Below are 18,730 nucleotides of genomic sequence, written 5' to 3'. Positions count from 1 at the left end.
TGAGGTTTGATCGCATCACTAGAACAATGTTGCTCTCATTGATTTTTTTTCTTTCCGGTTTTCATTCATTGTCGCTTTGACATTTGTCAAAGATGGTTGTGTTCGTAGTTTGTGTACTCTAATAAATTATTTACGCATGATTCATTAATTGTAGTACACACATCCTTTAATTACCCAATTAAATCCTTTAAAAATGGCATTAAGTGCGAAAGCGGAAGACTACTTCCGTACAATGAATCCGCTTGCTTCAAAAATGTACGAAGACATTTGCGAAGCTAAAAACTCTTACGAAAACATCTGGGATACGCTTACTGAGAAGGAAAAGGTATGTTATTGCGCTTCCTTGTTTGCCGTTTTCTATTATTTAACCACTATGTGCATTCTCAAGTAAGGTTTATGTAAGATTCTTTCTAAGAACCTATTCGTAAGAACCATGCACCGTTGCAATATTTTCATATACATGAGGGCAATGGCCTGCAATTATAAATAACTCTGCCTTCTCGAGTGATAGTATGGTATTATAGTCACGTTAGTGAGCATTAAATAGCAGGGAAACACACGCCACTCAGTTTTAATGATCAATTATGAGATTAGAGATAATATACTAAGTTTTTCTAATTTAACATGGTACCAAAACTGCTTAAAATAAATGCATATCCGTTTTAGTGATAAACATACATTATACACCCTGTTTTTATTGAATTCCTTTAACTTTAAGGGATGGTTCTTTAGACCAAATTCACCAAATACAATTAATTTCTCTAAGAAACTAGCGTCTTAACTCCTACAGTTATTGAGTTATTAAAAAAATAAAAATAATTACTGAACACGTGTGTGACAGCCTTTACCACTTCCCAATGTTATTTGTTTTTACATGTGCTGTCAATCACTTGACACTAACTTGAATATTATTCTTAAGGGTCTATGAAACATTTTATTTTACGAATTTTGCATGTTGAATTTAAAACGAAAAAGAAAACACGGTGTATGTTATTGACCTTGAATGGGAGAAAAGTTTAGTTTTCATCCTCACATTCAAGTTTTTGCCCGCACTGTGCATAAATTGATCAGTCATATAATATTAGTTCTATATTTTTAACCCACAATTTGACGTGTCTGTCTGTGTGTGTGTGTCTGCCTGTGGCATCGTAGCTACCGAACGGATGAACTCATTTCAGTTAGTCATTTAGTTTTTTTTTGTTTGAAAGCTGAGTTAGTCGGGAGTGTTGTTAGCCATGTTTCATAAAAATCGGTCAGTTTTTTCAAAATTTGAAATGAAATATTTATTTTCCAAGTAGGCATATTACAATGCGCTTATGAACGTCGAATAAAGCTACGCCGGCTCTAACCCTACGCCTCAGCCTCGAGAAGATTTCAGTCCCCCCTCAGTTGGAGGGGGGATCCACTATGGGATGGCAAGAAACTCGACGGGCCACTTCTTTTCAAAACATTACATCTTATAATTAACATGGCATTAAAAAACAAGATACAATTTAATAAGCAAAAGTATTCATCAAAAAAAAAAGATACAGACTAGGTACCTACTCTATGGAAATTCATTTCAATAAATTATACAAAGTACAAAGCTACTCATCATCATCCTCCTTGCGTTATCCCGGCATTTGCCACGGCTCATGGGAGCCTGGGGTCCGCTTTGACAACTAATCCCAAGATTTGGCATAGGCACTAGTTTTTACGAAAGCGACTGCCATCTGACCTTCCAACCCGAAGGGTAAACTAGACCTTATTGGAATTAGTCCGGTTTCCTCACGATGTTTTCCTTCACCGAAAAGCGACTGGCAAACATCAAATGACATTTCGCACATAAATTCCGAAAAACTCATTGGTGCGAGCCGGGGTTCGAACCCGCGACCTCCGGAATGAAAGTCGCACGTACTTACCGCTAGGCTACCAGCGCTTCAAAGTACAAAGCTACTATGATTAATATATTTTATCTTATAATAAAATAGCCTTTATTTCAGACGTTTTGTTACATTTCATTTTGTTGTTAACACACATTATATTATATTTCCTAATTTTTGTCTGTATGCCTTTTGTAGGCAAAGGCCTCCCCTAACTCCTTCCATTTGTCTCTGTCTTTTGTTATTGTAGTCCAGGAACTTCCTACTGCACGCTTTATCTCATCTTCCCATCTTCTTCTTGGCCTGCCACGTTTCCTCTTTTTGTATTTAGTGAACCGGTACATTATCGCTTTAGACGACTTTTCTTTCCCTCTTATTGTGTGACCTGCCCATTGCCATTTTAACTTTTTAATTGTTGTAGTAATATCTTTTGTTTTAGTACATTTCTTTATATCTATGTAAAGAAATGTACTAAAACAAATATCTTATAGATAGATATTTTTCCCCTCACTAGCTCGGAAACACGTGTTTTGTCCTTTAATACCAGCGGGTAAAAACGCATTTTATAAAGTAATTTGACCTTGAATAAAGTCAAATTAACTGCTTTAAAATTGATAAAAGTAGGTGAATCTAGTAATAAAGATGATTTACCACCTGTGGAACTACTAGAAGCAGTGATAAACGCATTTTTTGCGTTGTAGTTTCCTCGCTATAGTGAGGGGAAAAGTTTTGTGTTACACTCGGGTGCAAATGTATTTTACTTCTCGTGTGTTAAAAAACTCGCAAGTTCAGGATTCTATTCTCGAACCACTCGCTTCGCTCGTGGTTAATGGTTTAACTATAGAATCCTTTCACTTGCTCGTTTTTCAATTCCACACTCGGCGTTAAAATACAACTTTGCCCCCTTGTATAACAAATAACTATTATCTTAGTTTCTGTTAAAGTTTAGTTGACATAAAGTTATCTATTGTTGCAGACTGAAATAATAAACGAATCAATCATAAAACCCGAAATCTCTCTAAAATACGCTCTACTCGACACGCTAGAGTTTGATTTAGACAACCCGCCGGTCCGGAAAGATGATCTTATGTCATTCTTCGGTCGAGACCACGGGCAGAGGATTATTCAGGATGAGAACACTTCATATAGAGATGAGCATTCAGCGCCGTTCCTGTATCAGACGAAGAGTCAGCTTAATCTTTGTGTGTTGAGCGAACACAGGTATGGCGTCATGCATATATTACGTCACAGTGTAAGGGGGGGGGGAGGGGTCATACTAAATGTGACAATCCCTGTTAAAGGGATACAAAAAAGCGTGACATAGGGGGGGGGGAGGGGTCCAAAAACCTGAAATTTGGTGTGACGTAATATGTGGATGATCCCTATGTATATTTTATATCATTGCCCTCCAAGTTTAAAATACTAGTATTTTCTCAAATAAAATCTCGAAAATAAGACAGTATTTCTTAATGTAGCTATGACTCACAAGATAATGAATATTTCCAATTTTTTTTAACCCCCGACGCAAACACGACGGGGTGTTATAAGTTTGACGTGTCTATCTGTCTGTCTGTGCGTGTGTCTGTCTGTGACATCGTAGCTCCCGAACGGAAGAACCGATTTATATTTAGTTTTTTTGTCTGAAAGTTGAGTTAGTCGGGAGTGTTCTTAGCCATGTTTTATGAAAATCTGTTAACTATGTCACAGTCGGGGTTTTTTCAAAATTGTAATTTTTGCTAGTCTATTAAAGTTTGGATATTTCTTGATCTCAATGGCCTCGCGCAACATCGTGGGTATACTATTAGTTTACGTAATTTTTACACTCATTAATTGCGCTTAATTGTCCCAGGCCACCAAAAGAGCCTCCCACATCGCCGCCCCCCGTAATGTCCGAGCTTGCGATGTCCCACTCGAAGGTGGTTAGCGAGCTGAAGAACGCCCTCAAATCTCACGACATATTGAAGTATAAGGAACCTCAGGAAAAAGACACGTCGCCAGGATTCATTACCAAGTTTATGGGTAAGTTAATGTTTTTTTCTACTCCCGAACTGTTATTCGTCATTTACAGGGTCGTGCATAGATCTTTAAAACCCTACATAAAAGTCTATTCCCCAAATATAGCGTCCGCATTCTTTCCGCGCAGTATCAGCGCGGTTCTGTAACCATGGCAACGCATTGTTATAACGATACTGCGCGCGTGCGCGGGAAGGCTTTGGGCAGCTGAGCTGACAGTGCACACCTTTGCGTCAAAATACAGGAAACAGTGTGAAATACACGAAAGTTATTCAAGAAAACTATTAAAAACTAAGTGCGTGGTTGTAGAAAAAGTATTGTATGCAACGGTGTTTAACTGAGTCAAAAAATACTCGTGGCATCTTAATAACAATTTTCAGCTTCGCCTCAAATTGTTACCCACGCCACTCGTCTTTTTTGACCTCCTTTAAACGCCTAATCACATACTTAAAATCCAAAATTTCAATATAGCCCTGGGCCTATATAACATGTCCTTTATAAAAGACACAATTTTACGTTCTAGAGCACCACTTTTTGTACTTGAAGGGCATGTTTCTAATTCATCTAACATTTTCAGGTAACTTCAAGTCCAAGGACGAGGAACGGGAGTGCCTAGTCGCCGGCACGACGGCTCAGATAGTGGCCTCTAGCGAGAATTTCTTCAGGACCAACTTTAAAAGTCCTCACTCGGAGACTAAGTTTGAGAAGGACTATAGAAGTAGCATTGCAAAGAGTAGCAGTGGTGAGTACCGACTTTCTTTTTCACCCCCGACGCAAAAACGACGGGGTGTTATAAGTTTGACGTGTGTTTGTGTGTGTGTCTGTCTGTGGCATCGTAGCTCGCGAACGGATGAACCGATTTAGATTTTTTTTTTGTCTGAAAGCTGAGTTAGTCGGTAGTGTTTTTAGCCATGTTTCATGAAAATCGGTCTACTATGTCGCTGTCGGGGGTTTTTCAAAAATTAAATTTTTATTTTTAACCCCCGACGCAAAAACGACGGGGTGTTATAAGTTTGACGTGTCTGTCTGTCCGTCTGTCTGTCTGTCTGTCTGTCTGTCTGTCTGTTTGTCTGTCTGTCTGTTGGTGTGTGTCGGTCTGTGGCATCGTAGCCTCCGAACGGATGAACCGATTTAGATTTTTTTTTTGTCTGAAAGATGAGTTAGTCGGGAGTGTTCTTAGCCATGTTTCATGAAAATCGGTCCACTATGTCGCGGTCGGGGGTTTTTTCAAAATTTTAATTTTGTGGTTAGGTTATTTTAATACTCCATCATCATGGTACCACAGTATAATAAAGAGTACTATTGACAGTATGGCCACTCCCGCTCCCCGCTGAAAACACCGCCCACCCGCTCTCGGTTACCTCACAGTTACCGCCTGTCAAAAACGCGAACAGTCGACCTGTCATATTTCACTCATTCAAGCATAGTACGCGTTCACCTACACGAGCTTAGACTGCGTGCTAGGAACGCGCCTCTTTCATATATTTGATCGCCAGTGTCCGAGGTGTGCCAGTGCCTAGCGCTCTATTATTTCCACAGATGTCATATATACCATATAGATCAAGCAAACTTATCTACTTAGCGTGTCAAATGAACTCAGTGAAATCCACTGAGTTGTCCGTCTTTAATCGCAGCTTGCAGCTTTCGGGCGTCAATTTTTGTAAGTTGAAGTCAACCAAAACATAAAAAATGCCTCGTTACGTGATATTCAATTGCAACAACACAAAAATTATGAACAATCAAGAGCCTGAGACATATTATTGGCTACCTGGTTGCAGATTACCGGATTTAGCTTCAGGTTTAGCTCTAGCTGTAGCAATTATTTTACTATCTATCGATCTAACAGATCAAACACACATTTCTTTTCATCATAGCATTCATCTCACTCGTTTCATAGGCAATTATTTATAGATATTTTAGGTATATAATTTCATCTCTTTACAATATTTCTTATTCAATCAATTATGTGTTATCGTGATCTGATCCGGTTCCGGCAGAATATCAGTGCTGCTGCCTCAGGGCGTAGCGTAATACTGAGCCGTAACCCTTTTGTCTTGTTGCGACGCGCACAGTATCATAGTACGCTATGGTAAAAATCTGTGTAATTTCCTGTTTTCCAATTTGCTTATTATGTATTCTAATTCTTTTTTGTAACTTATTTCTTTTGTGTATTCTGTGTGTATTGTGACAAACAAATAAACGTATATCTATCTATCTATTTAAAATTACAGACAAGAATCAACTTCAGTACAAAATTTGACACGCTCGGCCCCTATACAAATATATGAATTTGTTTCTTCTATCTAAATTAAGTTCTGTGATTATTTCTTAGTAAAGGTTTCAACATCACATCGAGTAGTTGATAAAACACGTAGCTATGTTACTCATAACAAATGTTAAGTTAGGCATTGTACTGCCTATTATTAGATCATCTATACCACGTGTTCATTAATAATAATAAAGACCAACTTAGCCCCAAACCACACCTCGGACACTGGCGATCAAATATATGAAAGAGGCGCGTTCCTAGCACACAGTCTAAGCTCGTGTAAGTGAACGCGTACCATGCCTGTATGTGTGAGATGTGACAGGTCGACTGTTCGCGTTTTTGACGGGCGGTAACTGTGAAGTAACCGAGAGGGGATGGCGGCACTTTCAGCGGGGAGCGGGAGTGGCCATACTGTACGATAGTACTCTTTATTATACTGTGCCCAAACTAAGCAAAGCTTGTACTATGGGTGCTAAGCGACGATATACATACTTAAATAGATAAATACATACTTATATACATAGAAAACATCCATGACTCAGGAACAAATATCTGTATTATCTGTACTCATCACACAAATAAATGCCCTTACCGGGATTCGAACCCAGGACCGCGGCTTAGCAGGCAGGGTCACTACCGACTGAGCTAGACCGGTCATTGACTATACCAAAGACATATGACACAGTATGGGGGTTCTTCAAAAAAGGAGTGTACAAGTTTCTAATGGGTCGGCAACGCGCATGTGACACCCCTTGAGTTGCAGGCGTCCATAGGTTAAGGTGACCGCTCTCCATCAGGCGGCGATACAGGCAGGTATAAACACATTATAAAAAACCTAACCTAGGGTGCCGCCAGCAGCGGGGCAGGGCCCAAGCTGCCGGTGGTTAGGGCTGCAGAGAGAGGAACCGTCGGACTATCCGCGCCGTGTCCAAGATCACCGCCTTCTGCATCTGACCCTTGATCCAACCACCTAGCGAGAGTCTCTCGAGATGTTGGTCGAGACTCTTCGCTATTAGACCGTTCACTGAAATATTATTAATATTATTATGATTCAATACAATGTAAAGTTTGTTTTATTATTAATCTACTGGCCTAGTCCTTTGTTAGCCGTATAACTCATTAGCTTATCTACGTGCTTAAATAGGATGTCTCATCCATGCTAATTAGATAACTGATGTGAATCACATTAAGTATGTACCACAGATGTCATATATACCATAGATCAAGCAAACGTATCTACTTAGCGTGTCAAATGAACTCAGTGAAATCCACTGAGTTGTCCGTCTTTACTCGTAGCTTGCAGCTTTCGGGCGTCAATTTTTGTAAGTTGAAGTCAACCAAAACATAAAAAATGCCTCGTTACGTGATATTCAATTGCAACAACACAAAAATTATGAACAATCAAGAGCCTGAGACATATTTAAAATTACAGGCAAGAATCAACTTCAGTACAAAATTTGACACGCTCGGCTCCTATACAAATATATGAATTTGTTTCTTCTATCTAAATTAAGTTCTGTGGTATGTACCTACTTAGTACCTTGTTCTTCTTCTTTTTTTTTTTTAATACTACGTCGGTGGCAAACAAGCATACGGCCCGCCTGATGTAAAGCGGTCACCGTAACCTATGGACGCCTGCAACTCAGTGTCACGTGCGCGTTGCCACCCCATTAGAAACTTGTACATTCCCTTTTGCTGTGTTAAGTACATATGGGGACATAAATTTGAATTTTATTTTCCAGATCTCTCCGAAGAAAACCGCGGTCTGCTCTCCTCTAGCCAAGCGTCGTCAGGAACAGACTTCCAGTCTACGGAAACGTTGACAGACTCAGTGCCAAAGACTGGTTACGATTTCTTAGACAACTGGTAATAGCATATCAAGGTCACTATCCAACTACAACTTTTTTAGTATATCACCAGAAAAAGGCGTGATATTCAGTTTTATTTCCCCCTCGGAAACACGTGTTTTATCCTTATTTGACCTTGAATTTAGTCAAATATACTCAAATAAATAAAACAGATGTCGAACTACTGGAAGCAGTGATAAACCCGTTTTTTGCGTTGTACTTTCCTCGCTATAGTGAGGGAAAAGTTTTGTGTTACACACAGGTGCAAATGTATTTTACATCGCGTGTATATTCGCTTCGCTCGTGGTTCAACTATAGAATCCTTTCACTTGCTCGTTTTTCGATTCCACACTCGGTGTTAAAATACTACTTTACACCCTTGTATAACAATAGTACATTGTGCAACAAGGGAGGTAAGGGGGACATTAAAGACGCGTGTTATTTTTCACGACTGCCGCAGGCAGGAGTTGTTAGCGCGATGTAGAAGTCGCCGCTCTCGGTACAACGCCATCTAGCGTGATATTTGGTAAACAGTTTTCTATGTCCATAAGGCCCTAACCCTTATAAACCATCCCATGAATAGCGCGATGTAGAAATTGACGCTCTTGGTACAACGCCATCTAGCGTGATATCTGGTAAACATCTTTCTATGAGAGCAGCTTTGCCCCTTGTAAAACAATGCTTGAACCTTTGAAGTAATGTTTAAGTTAAATTGTGTTTTGCTATGACAATAATTCAACATGAACTCCAAATAATATAGACTAGTTAAAAGTCTATAAAATTCTAGTAATTTTTTTCGCCATGTCTGTCTGTCCGTCCGTCCGTCCGTCCGTCCGTCCGCGGATAATCTCAGTAACCGTTAGCACTAGAAAGCTGAAATTTGGTACCAAGATGTATATCAATCACGCCAACAAAGTGCAAAAATAAAAAATGGAAAAAAATGTTTTATTAGGGTACCCCCCTACATGTAAAGTGGGGACTGATTTTTTTTTTCATTCTAACCCCAACGTGTGATATATCGTTGGATACGTATTTAAAAATGAATAAGGGTTTACTAAGATCGTTTTTTGATATTATTAATATTTTCGGAAATAATCACTCTTAAAGGAAAAAAAAGTGCGTCCCCCCCCCCTCTAACTTTTGAACTATATGTTTAAAAAATATAAAAAAATTCACAAAAGTAGAACTTTATAAATACTTTCTAGGAAAATTATTTTGAACTTGATAGGTTCAGTAGTTTTTGAGAAAAATACGGAAAACTACGGAACCCTACATTGAGGGTGGCCCGACACGCTCTTGGCCGGTTTTGTTGTTTGAAAGGTATTAACTATTATAGTTTAAATCTTTTTTTATGACAACTAGTTATAATACTGATAATTTTAGGAATTGAAGATGACATATATTTATTTTGCGTCGATTGCGTTAGTATTATCGCTTGCCAAATATTAAAATTAGTTATACTAACCCTTAATATGTAGTATAAGGTCAATACGGGTAAGTTTGTCATACGGAGAACTGTGTCTGGCCTTCACATTTACCACTAATTATTAAGCAAGTAGCGTAACATTACCACAAAATTAAAAAATTAGAAAAACCCCGAACATAGTGGACCGATTTTCGTCAAACATGGCTAAGAACACTCCCGACTAATTAGTAATTCAGCTTTCAAACAATAATAACCTAACCACAAAATTAAAATTTTGAAAAAACCCCTCGACCGCGACATTAGTGGATCGATTTTCATGAAACATGGCTAAGAACACTCCCGACTAACTCAGCTTTTAGACAAAAAAAATTGGTTCGGGAGCTACGATACCACAGACAGACACACACACAGATGGACACGTCGGGGGTTAAAAACCAGCCATAATACCACGTCGTTTTTAACCCCCGACGCAAAACCGACGGGGTGTTATAAGTTTGACGTGTCTGTCTGTCTGTCTGTCTCTGTGTGTGTCTGTCTGTGGCATCATAGCTCCCGAACGGATGAACCGATTTAGATTTAGTTTTTTTTGTCTGAAAGCTGAGTTAGTCGGGAGTGTTCTTAGCCATGTTTCATGAAAATCGGTCTACTGTGTCGCGGTCGGGGGTTTTTTATAATTTTAATTTTGTGGTTAGGTTATTGCATCGGGAGTTAATAATACCAGTTACACTTACCCAAGTATGACACACTAACCCGTATTGACATACATATAATTATTCATATATAGATTTTTATATATATACAGGACGTATGTTGTCTCTGTGACCCGACTAGCGGGTGCATATACATACATATTTTAGGGTTTATGCTTTTTTGGACTACTTTTTTTTTACTTCTCAAGCAATGCACAAGTTAAATTAATGTTGTATTAAGCAGAAACGAATGTAAATGATTCCATAATGCTTAGAAATTACAGAAAAAGTAGAAAAACTCAGTCTCAGACGGGACTTGAACTCACGACCTTGAGTCACTATCCCAGCGCCCTGCCGGCTAAGCTACCTAGACTTACCAGATGACTCAAGATATTTTTTTCTCAATTTCTAAGCATAAAATCTATGCTAAAGTTTCTCCTAGTCTTCTTTTTGACTAGATGTCACTAGTTTAGTTATTGAGTGGGATACTCATATTTTAAGGAACTGCATGTAACGTCCAAGTTTATTTTTTGTAGTAATATTTATTATCTAGTATTTAAAGACTATAAAATGAACGTTAAGTTGGAGAAACTTGTTCCAGTAAAAATCTTAACTGGCAAAAAAGAATAGAAAAAAATAAGGGCGCCACCGTCAATGTTAACCGATTTGTATGTGGCAACTATCGAGTCACAGTTGTAACTCCATACATCAGTAAATGCAAGTTATTAATAGTGACATCTAGCGTCAATCACGCGTCAAATAGCGTAAATTATCAGTACTACTCGACATTAGGTGCCAAGAGTGTTGCGTCTGCCAAAAAAATAATATTAAAACAGTTTACAACTTATATTACGAGCAGAAGGAATTGAAAACAGAATACTGATTAATACTATTGTAATATTGGCTAAAAATTGTTGAGCGTTAGACTTTTCGTTCGTCGCGACATCTATTGACAAGTAGCAGTACTGATCATTTACGCTAGTTGACGTGTGATTGTCGCTAGATGTCACTACAAATAACTTGCATTTACTTATGTATGGAGTTACAACCCTTTCCCTACTTGTTCCTCTTATGATGTAAACAGATTCGCATGTGGCAACTATGCAACTATTGAGTCAAGTTTTGTATCAGAACAGTAAGTGTTGCTATGATAAAAATAGATCCATTTCTACTGTTTTTTGTCAAGCTGTAGTAAATATTTTGGATGATGTACGAATCTCAGTAAAGTCTGATTTTATTATAATTTGTGGCTTTCCTTGTCTAAATGGTCCAAAAGCTTCATGTGCAATAACTTATGGGTTTCCCCGATATTACAAGCAGAAGGAATTGAAAACAGAATACTGATTAATACTATTGTGATATTAACTAAAAAATGTTGAGAAAAGACTTTTAATTCGTTCGTCGCGACATCTATTGACAAGTCGCAGTACTGATAATTTACGCTATTTGACGCTAGATGTCACTACAAATAGCTTGCATTAACTGATGTATGGAGTTGAAACTCTTTTTCTTAACTTATTCCTCTATGATTTAGACAAAGATAGCCACGTTTATATTAGTTATTAGTGCCAATTGGTGTGGTCTCGAAATTGTTCTATTGCATTTATTTTACGATTTTGAACATTTATTTATAATGTTGTATTATCCAAATATATGATAGTGCTTTTAATTGTTGTTTTATTCACCTCCGACGCAAAAACGACGGGGTGTTATAAGTTTGACGTGTCTGTCTGTGGCATCGTAGCTCCAGGACGGATGAACCGATTTTATATTTGTTTTTTTTTTAAAGCTGAATTAGTCGGGAGTGTTCTTAGCCATGTTTCATGAAAATCGGTCCACTATTTCGGGGGTTTTTTCAAATTTTTAATTTTGTAGTTAGGTTATTTACTCCAGGGAACCCAGCCATCACAAACACTTACGCTTCTGCATTAGGTTTTAACTGTTTGGCTTACCGATTACCTTAGTCTTAGAAGAAAAATTTACTTTTATGCTCTAGAGCAAATATGATTTTATGTGGTGTAAGCACGACAAAGGTGCACTTTTTGAGCATGAGAGGTGAATAAACTTACTAAACATTGAAAAAAAAAACAATTGAATATCTCGAAAACTTTTAATCTTACATTAATACTTAAAGTACCATTAAACTTAAAAATAGAATCAACATATTCATGTACTATCAAAGTAATTTAGTTACAATGCAATATCTTTTACAAATAATTTGTAATTACAAGTTTGTAGTACTGTCATCTCCATTTTATTAACAGATCAAGTTATTATTAATAATGATTTTAAGCAGCAAAAAAATAAAAATGCCAAACGCGTAGTTCACCATGGGATATACTGGTGCTAGGCTTGTGTAGTACATGTACTAATAGTACAAAAGACACGATTCCCTGCACTGTACTAGACCGAACTACTCCCAAATGATTCTGCTCTTTAGTACATTTAGTACACTCACACACGCGCAACAGTACGGGAGCGAAGAGCCAAGGAGTGACAATGACAGCAAAGCGATCCGGTGTGATCCGACCGCAACCAAGCAAGAACCAACTGACTATGAGCGCGTGAAAACGGCCGAATAGCTCTCGGCTAGTACGAGCGAGCGTTACTGTACGCCATATGCTCAATTTGTCTCTCACTCTCGGTGTACTACTGTACTAAAAGAACGAACTAGTACACTTCGGAGATCATAGTTGGGAGCTAACTTTTCAGTGAACGAGCAGGCACAACTCGCTGCAGCAGCGCAGATGCTCATGAACATCTGAACACGCCTCTATGGTCAAGTAGTGCGAGTCTAGATAATGGTGTTCCCACACTGCCCTGTTATAAATGTTACAATCAGCCTGTGTGGAAGAACCATAATGAGCATCACGGGCGGTTAAAAATATCTGACAACAGTACAGATCAAGTGCGGATCCGCGCATGGTACAAAGGATATCCTTCGTATTTTTCCGGAAATGTTCGTATTTCTCGTGCTAGTTCAGTCAATGTCAGTACATCTTGTACTAAGAGTCTAGTGATGTGCAAGTTGCGGAAACTTTCCAAAAAAATCGTAAATTTCTTGAAAAATTCACGAAACTTTCACGAAAAATAAAAGCAATTTAAATTTATGAAATGGAAAGTTTCCATCCATACATAGTATGGAAAGTTTCCGAAGCTTTCCTATGTGAAAATTTCAGAATTATGGAAACTTTCCGTCGGCTCATCAGTAACTAAGACTGACTGAAATAGCATGACACGTTCGTACGTTTCCGTAAAAATACGAAGGCAAATCTTTTCGCAGTACATCTTTACAAGACCTTGCTTAGTAATTTATAAACACACAAGATTTGTGGAACATAAAAAACTTCAATCACATACACAATTTACAATAGGTAAGCAACTCTTGACAACTATGGAGATGACAATTTTGTTTTGCAGTAAACTTATTCTAGGCGTCAAAGAATTTTTATTTCAAAGGGTGTGTGCAAATGTACTAAATAGTGTTCAGTAGTTGTTCATACAGGGTGTAACAAAAATGGTGGTGATCCGTTTAAGGGCGTATTCAGTATCGTATTCTCATCAGGAAAAAGTAGGATAAAAATTTTTTTTCGCAAATTTTTTTTTATTTTTGTATGGAGATTCGACCGATTCGCGCGGATCGGCTCATAAAAAAGTGAAAATTTTTTTAGCGAAAAAAAAATTTTCTTCTCCTTTTTCCTGATAAGAATACGATACTGAGTACGCCCTTAAACGGATCACCACCATTTTTGTTACACTCTGTATAAGGTTGCCTTACCACTGAAGCAAATAGAAGTGATAGGATTAATTCAAAATGTGCTTACTGGTACAGTAAAAAAACTGAACATTACTAAAGCCAGACCAAAAATGACTATTGTCAAGAGGGCGCTGTTACTTTCGATGTATGTGACAGTTCAGTACATAGGGGAATAAGTATGGGAAGAGTTGTAACTCCATACATCAGTAAATGCGAGTTATTTGTATAGGCATAGTTAAGTGACATCTAGCGACAATCACGCGTCAAATAGCTACTACGATACTAGGTGTCAAGTGTCTCATCTGCCAAAAAAATAATATAAGAATAGTTTACAACTTATATTACAAGCAGAAGGAATTGAAGACAGAATACTGATTAATACTATTGCAATATTAGGTAACCATTGGTGAGCATTAGACGTTCGTCGCGACATCTATTGACAAGTAGCAGTACTGATGATTTACGCTAGTTGACGCGTGATTGTCGCTAGATGTCACTTAACTATGCCTATACATATAACTCACATTTACTGATGTATGGAATTATATCTCTTCCTTACTTATTCCTCTACAGTTTAGTATGAAGAAATAGTTCTAATAAAATTTCGCAACATGGTGAATAACTGCATAGTCATATTATACTTCTGTTCAGGTTTTATTTAGCTTTAGAATACATTTAAAAGTAAAGAAGAAGTCTCACCCTACAGTAATTTGTAATGTAGGCAAGAGCTTCAATATCAAGATAGCATTTGTACGAACACCCTTTTCTGGTTTATTTTATATTATGATTCACAATATAAAACAACTCCTATTTATTAAAATAAAGGTCCTTATAATCCACAGTATTATACATTAGCATAGAAAGCTAGGCTTAGCACAAGTATACCTCGATGGTATATCGCGTGCGAAATGAGACTACTATATCGTCACTACTTTAAAGAAAACTTGTATCTTCGTCTGTCAATGAAAAGAAAATTGTAGTAAGTATGTATGGAATACATATAGACTTACTGCGTTATAACTTTGAGGAGCAGCGTGAGATACGAGATTTTTTCAAAGTAGTGACGATATTTTGTGTTACTGTATCAACAAGATTATTATTGGTCAGGGTGTTTAGCCAAAATGAGAATAGTTTTTTCTTGTGAAAAAAAAAAAGCTAATACCTCTATCCCACTCATTCTGAGTGATAGATATTTCAGTTTTCTTCACCACAGTGCAAACAATTGGCATTATGGCTAGACATTCTTTATTTTGCAGTGCAAAATTAAATGATAATGCAAATTTAATGTAGATTATAAGGATATCATTACGAAAACAATTATTATAAAACTTTGTCTCTGTATTCCTACAGAATCAGACTGAAATCATGACGTACAGATGTGCAGACTTAGAGATGGACTCTTCTTTTTTTTTTACTTCATGTAAATGAGTTGTGGCCACAATTACCATAGACAACAGAACTGTGTTATGGTGTATGCTATGAAAATAACTCCAATCTTTAGTTTTTTTTTGTAAATATATTTGTCATGCTTCTTCTATCAACATTTTTTTTCAACAACCGGGTTAGCACATGATTAGCGCGAGAGTATGTCGCCGCAAAATATACCTATCCTATCATTAATACAATTAGAAGACGCGTGATCTATCTCTAGGCGACAAAATCTCGCGCCAATCATGTGCTAGGCCAACTGACTGAAATAGCGGAACATGTTCGTATGTCTCTGAGAAAGTATGACCATAAATAACATTAGTTGCTTGTATCATATAAGTGAACTTTTTGTGTTGTCAATAGCAAGTGTACATCGCAAATATGTTTTATTAAATCAAACTATACACACCGCTGACTCCACAGCATAGAGGAATAAGGGAGGAGTTGTAACTCAATACATCAGTAAATGTGAGTTATTTTTATAGGCATAGTTGACATCTAGCGACAATCACGCGTCAAATAGCGTGAATTATCAGTACCACTACTCGATACTAGGTGTCAGTGTCTCGTCTGCCAAAAATTTAATATTAAAACAGTTTACAACTTATATTACAAGCAGAATGAATTGAAAACAGAATACTGATTAATACTATTGTAATATTAGCCAAAAATTGGTGAGCATTAGACTTTTCGTTCATCGCGACGTCTATTGACAAGTAGCAGTACTAATAATTTATGTCTATACAAGTAACTCGCATTTACTGGTGTATGGAGTTAAAACTCTTCCGTTACTCGTTTCTCTAAGCTCCACAGCGACCATGGTAAAGACAAAGTAGTATAATAATCACCATATAATGCTTCAGTCACTCTGTCCAGCGGCTTGACGGAGCAACACGTAGATCTTCTCTTTGATCCAATCTTTGTTGTACGGTGCGTATGTGTTGGTAGACTTTTGGTACACTAGACAACTCAGATCAGCAAGCTGAAATAAAAGGGGAATAAAATTAGCTGTTATACACTAATTTTATTGCCAGTTGTAGGAGATTATAAAAGTAGTAACAGAGTAGTCACGCCTTGGAACAAGCTACCAGAGGAAGTAGTCTCAGCACCCAACATCAACAGTTTTAAGAACAAATTAGACAAACATAATAATATGAGATAAACCTAGAAAAAGATACCAGGATACAGGCCATATCAGTTGTTTTTTCAACTGCCTGCCTGAATTATATAAATAATAATAATTAGATTAGATTTAGATTTAGATTTGCTCGCATCAGTGAACTGGTTACGATTTGGGGACCTCTTCGGAGAAACCGAGGGTTTTGCCTGTGCAATTGCGGACGAAGTTATGATGACGAACAACTACCGGAAATATATCCTGAAGGACGGTACGGTCGACATTTGTCGGGCATGCCGCCGTCCCGGAGAGTCACTCAGGCATATCATTTCCGGTTGTTCTCATCTAGCTAACGGCGAGTACTTGCACAGACATAATCTCGTAGCCAGGATTATTCACCAGCAACTTGCTCTTCAATACGGCCTTGTGGACCGCGAAGTACCCTACTACAAGTACTTACCTGCGCCAGTTCTCGAAAATGGTCGTGCCACGCTCTATTGGGATCGATCTATTATCACTGACAGGACTATTGTAGCCAATAAGCCTGACATTGTGATAATAGATCGACTGCAACGCCGGGCCGTGCTCGTTGACATCACCATCCCCCATGATGAGAATCTCGTGAAAGCCGAGAAGGACAAGTCCAGTAAGTACCTAGACTTGGCTCACGAGATAACCGCCATGTGGAATGTTGATTCAACGATCATTGTTCCGATAGTCGTTTCAGCGAACGGTCTCATAGCGAAGAGTCTCGACCACCATCTTAAGAGACTCTCGCTAGGTGGATGGATCAAGGGCCAGATGCAGAAGGCGGTGATCTTGGACACGGCGCGGATAGTCCGACGGTTCCTCTCTCTGCAGCCCTAACCACCGGCAGCTTGGGCCCTGCCCCGCTGCTGGCGGCACCCTAGGTTAGGTTTTTTATAATGTGTTTATATGTTTTATATTGTTTTGTAAGTGTTATTTTTATTTTACTTTTATACTCATATTGTACAAAACCTAACTTAAGAAGGAAGATAAATAAAGAATAAAAATAATAATAATATTTAGCTACTTATATAAAAGGAAGAAACCTGAAATCTCTTACATATTAACCGAAAATAAAAACTATCTTTTCCTTTTAACAGCACTATTGGCTATAATTTCGCAATGAAATGAACATTTTTAGATTCCTGATTACAAGAACAATAAGTTAAGCAGCATTGACAAAAATTTACTTATTGAAAATTCAATGTTCAAGAATGATTTATGATTTGAGTCAAACACAGTAGGTAAAGAAAATTAGCAGTTAGGTATCGATATTAGGTGCAATGTATTTTTATCATTTTTTTATATAAACAATCAACTAAAAACAGTACATAACTGAATGTTTGTATTGCTCTTACCTGATCAACAAAGTCGAACAGTTGCGATATGTCGTATGTGATAGTCGGCGTATTAGGGTTTCGCCGTTTTAAATGCTCTTCGTAGATCTTACACACGCCCTCCATGCAGTCATTTACACTCTCGTAGTCTGAGTAAGTTCTAGTCTCAGGCCTGGGGCCCGGCTGAACCAGCAATATTGTGTGAGACTGAAATCAGAAACATAACCTCACTTACCGCCATTTTTTCCGTTAAAATATTTTATCTTGTCTATAAAAAGTAAGTGTTTCTTACCATTTCGGCGTTTTATTATATCTAGAGCTAGATAATGCCTATTAATCTTGCCCCGCAAGGTTCTTGGAGATGAAATCGGTTTATGCCCGCTTTCCAGAAAAAAAATGTTTGACCAAATCGTGTACTGTACTTTATTGAGATTCGTTCAGAAAACGTAAAATTTCAATCATATCTTGAAAATTTAGTAATTATTTATAACGATAAAATTCACTTAAGGTCTATAAAAATATATTAATATTTTTATAAAGTTAACCTTTCCTCGTTATTTTCATCAAAAAATTAATATAGCCTTGTATAAAAAAAAATATGAAACCATTTTCAACACCTTTCTAAACGAAATCCATGCGATCCGTTCCACGCTTAAATCAAACTGAATCGGTTTGTAACTGGCTGTTGAGACCACTTTTTCGTTCCTGCTTCTGGTATATTTATAATTTCATATTTTACAAACGTAACCATTTTGCTTCAAATATTTAATTAAAATTTGTAAAGGGTTCAATTTCAATAATGAGCAAATTAATTAATTACTAGCTTTAATGAAGAGGAACGTTATATATCTAAATGGCGGGATCATTTTGTTATTTGACATATTCTGACCCAATCAGCGTTGAGCAAAATAAGAGAAGCTTTTCATCCATTGGTTGTATTGCGAGATTACGTCAAAAT

General features: G+C 37.5%; 2 protein-coding genes across 2 annotated transcripts; one reads left to right on the top strand and one right to left on the bottom strand.

The window, feature by feature from the left end:
- The first annotated feature begins 90 nt into the window (after nucleotides 1-90).
- LOC125240325 (uncharacterized protein C1orf198 homolog) lies at nucleotides 91-8,214 on the top strand. Its single transcript, XM_048148212.1, has 5 exons — nucleotides 91-325; nucleotides 2,839-3,083; nucleotides 3,712-3,881; nucleotides 4,453-4,617; nucleotides 7,887-8,214. Exons 1-5 carry the CDS (start codon nucleotides 194-196, stop codon nucleotides 8,012-8,014), a joined length of 840 nt encoding a protein of 279 aa, XP_048004169.1. The 5' UTR covers nucleotides 91-193; the 3' UTR covers nucleotides 8,015-8,214.
- Nucleotides 8,215-15,936: 7,722 nt separating this feature from the next.
- LOC125240348 (enhancer of rudimentary homolog) lies at nucleotides 15,937-18,189 on the bottom strand. Its single transcript, XM_048148244.1, has 3 exons — nucleotides 18,065-18,189; nucleotides 17,794-17,979; nucleotides 15,937-16,273 (listed from the first exon to the last, which is right to left on the bottom strand). Exons 1-3 carry the CDS (start codon nucleotides 18,065-18,067, stop codon nucleotides 16,151-16,153), a joined length of 312 nt encoding a protein of 103 aa, XP_048004201.1. The 5' UTR covers nucleotides 18,068-18,189; the 3' UTR covers nucleotides 15,937-16,150.
- Between the last annotated feature and the right edge of the window lie 541 nt (nucleotides 18,190-18,730).

The sequence above is a fragment of the Leguminivora glycinivorella genome, chromosome 27, assembly GCF_023078275.1.
Source record: "Leguminivora glycinivorella isolate SPB_JAAS2020 chromosome 27, LegGlyc_1.1, whole genome shotgun sequence".
In the NCBI taxonomy this organism is placed as follows: domain Eukaryota; kingdom Metazoa; phylum Arthropoda; class Insecta; order Lepidoptera; family Tortricidae; genus Leguminivora; species Leguminivora glycinivorella.
This window is presented reverse-complemented; position numbering and strand designations above follow the sequence as displayed.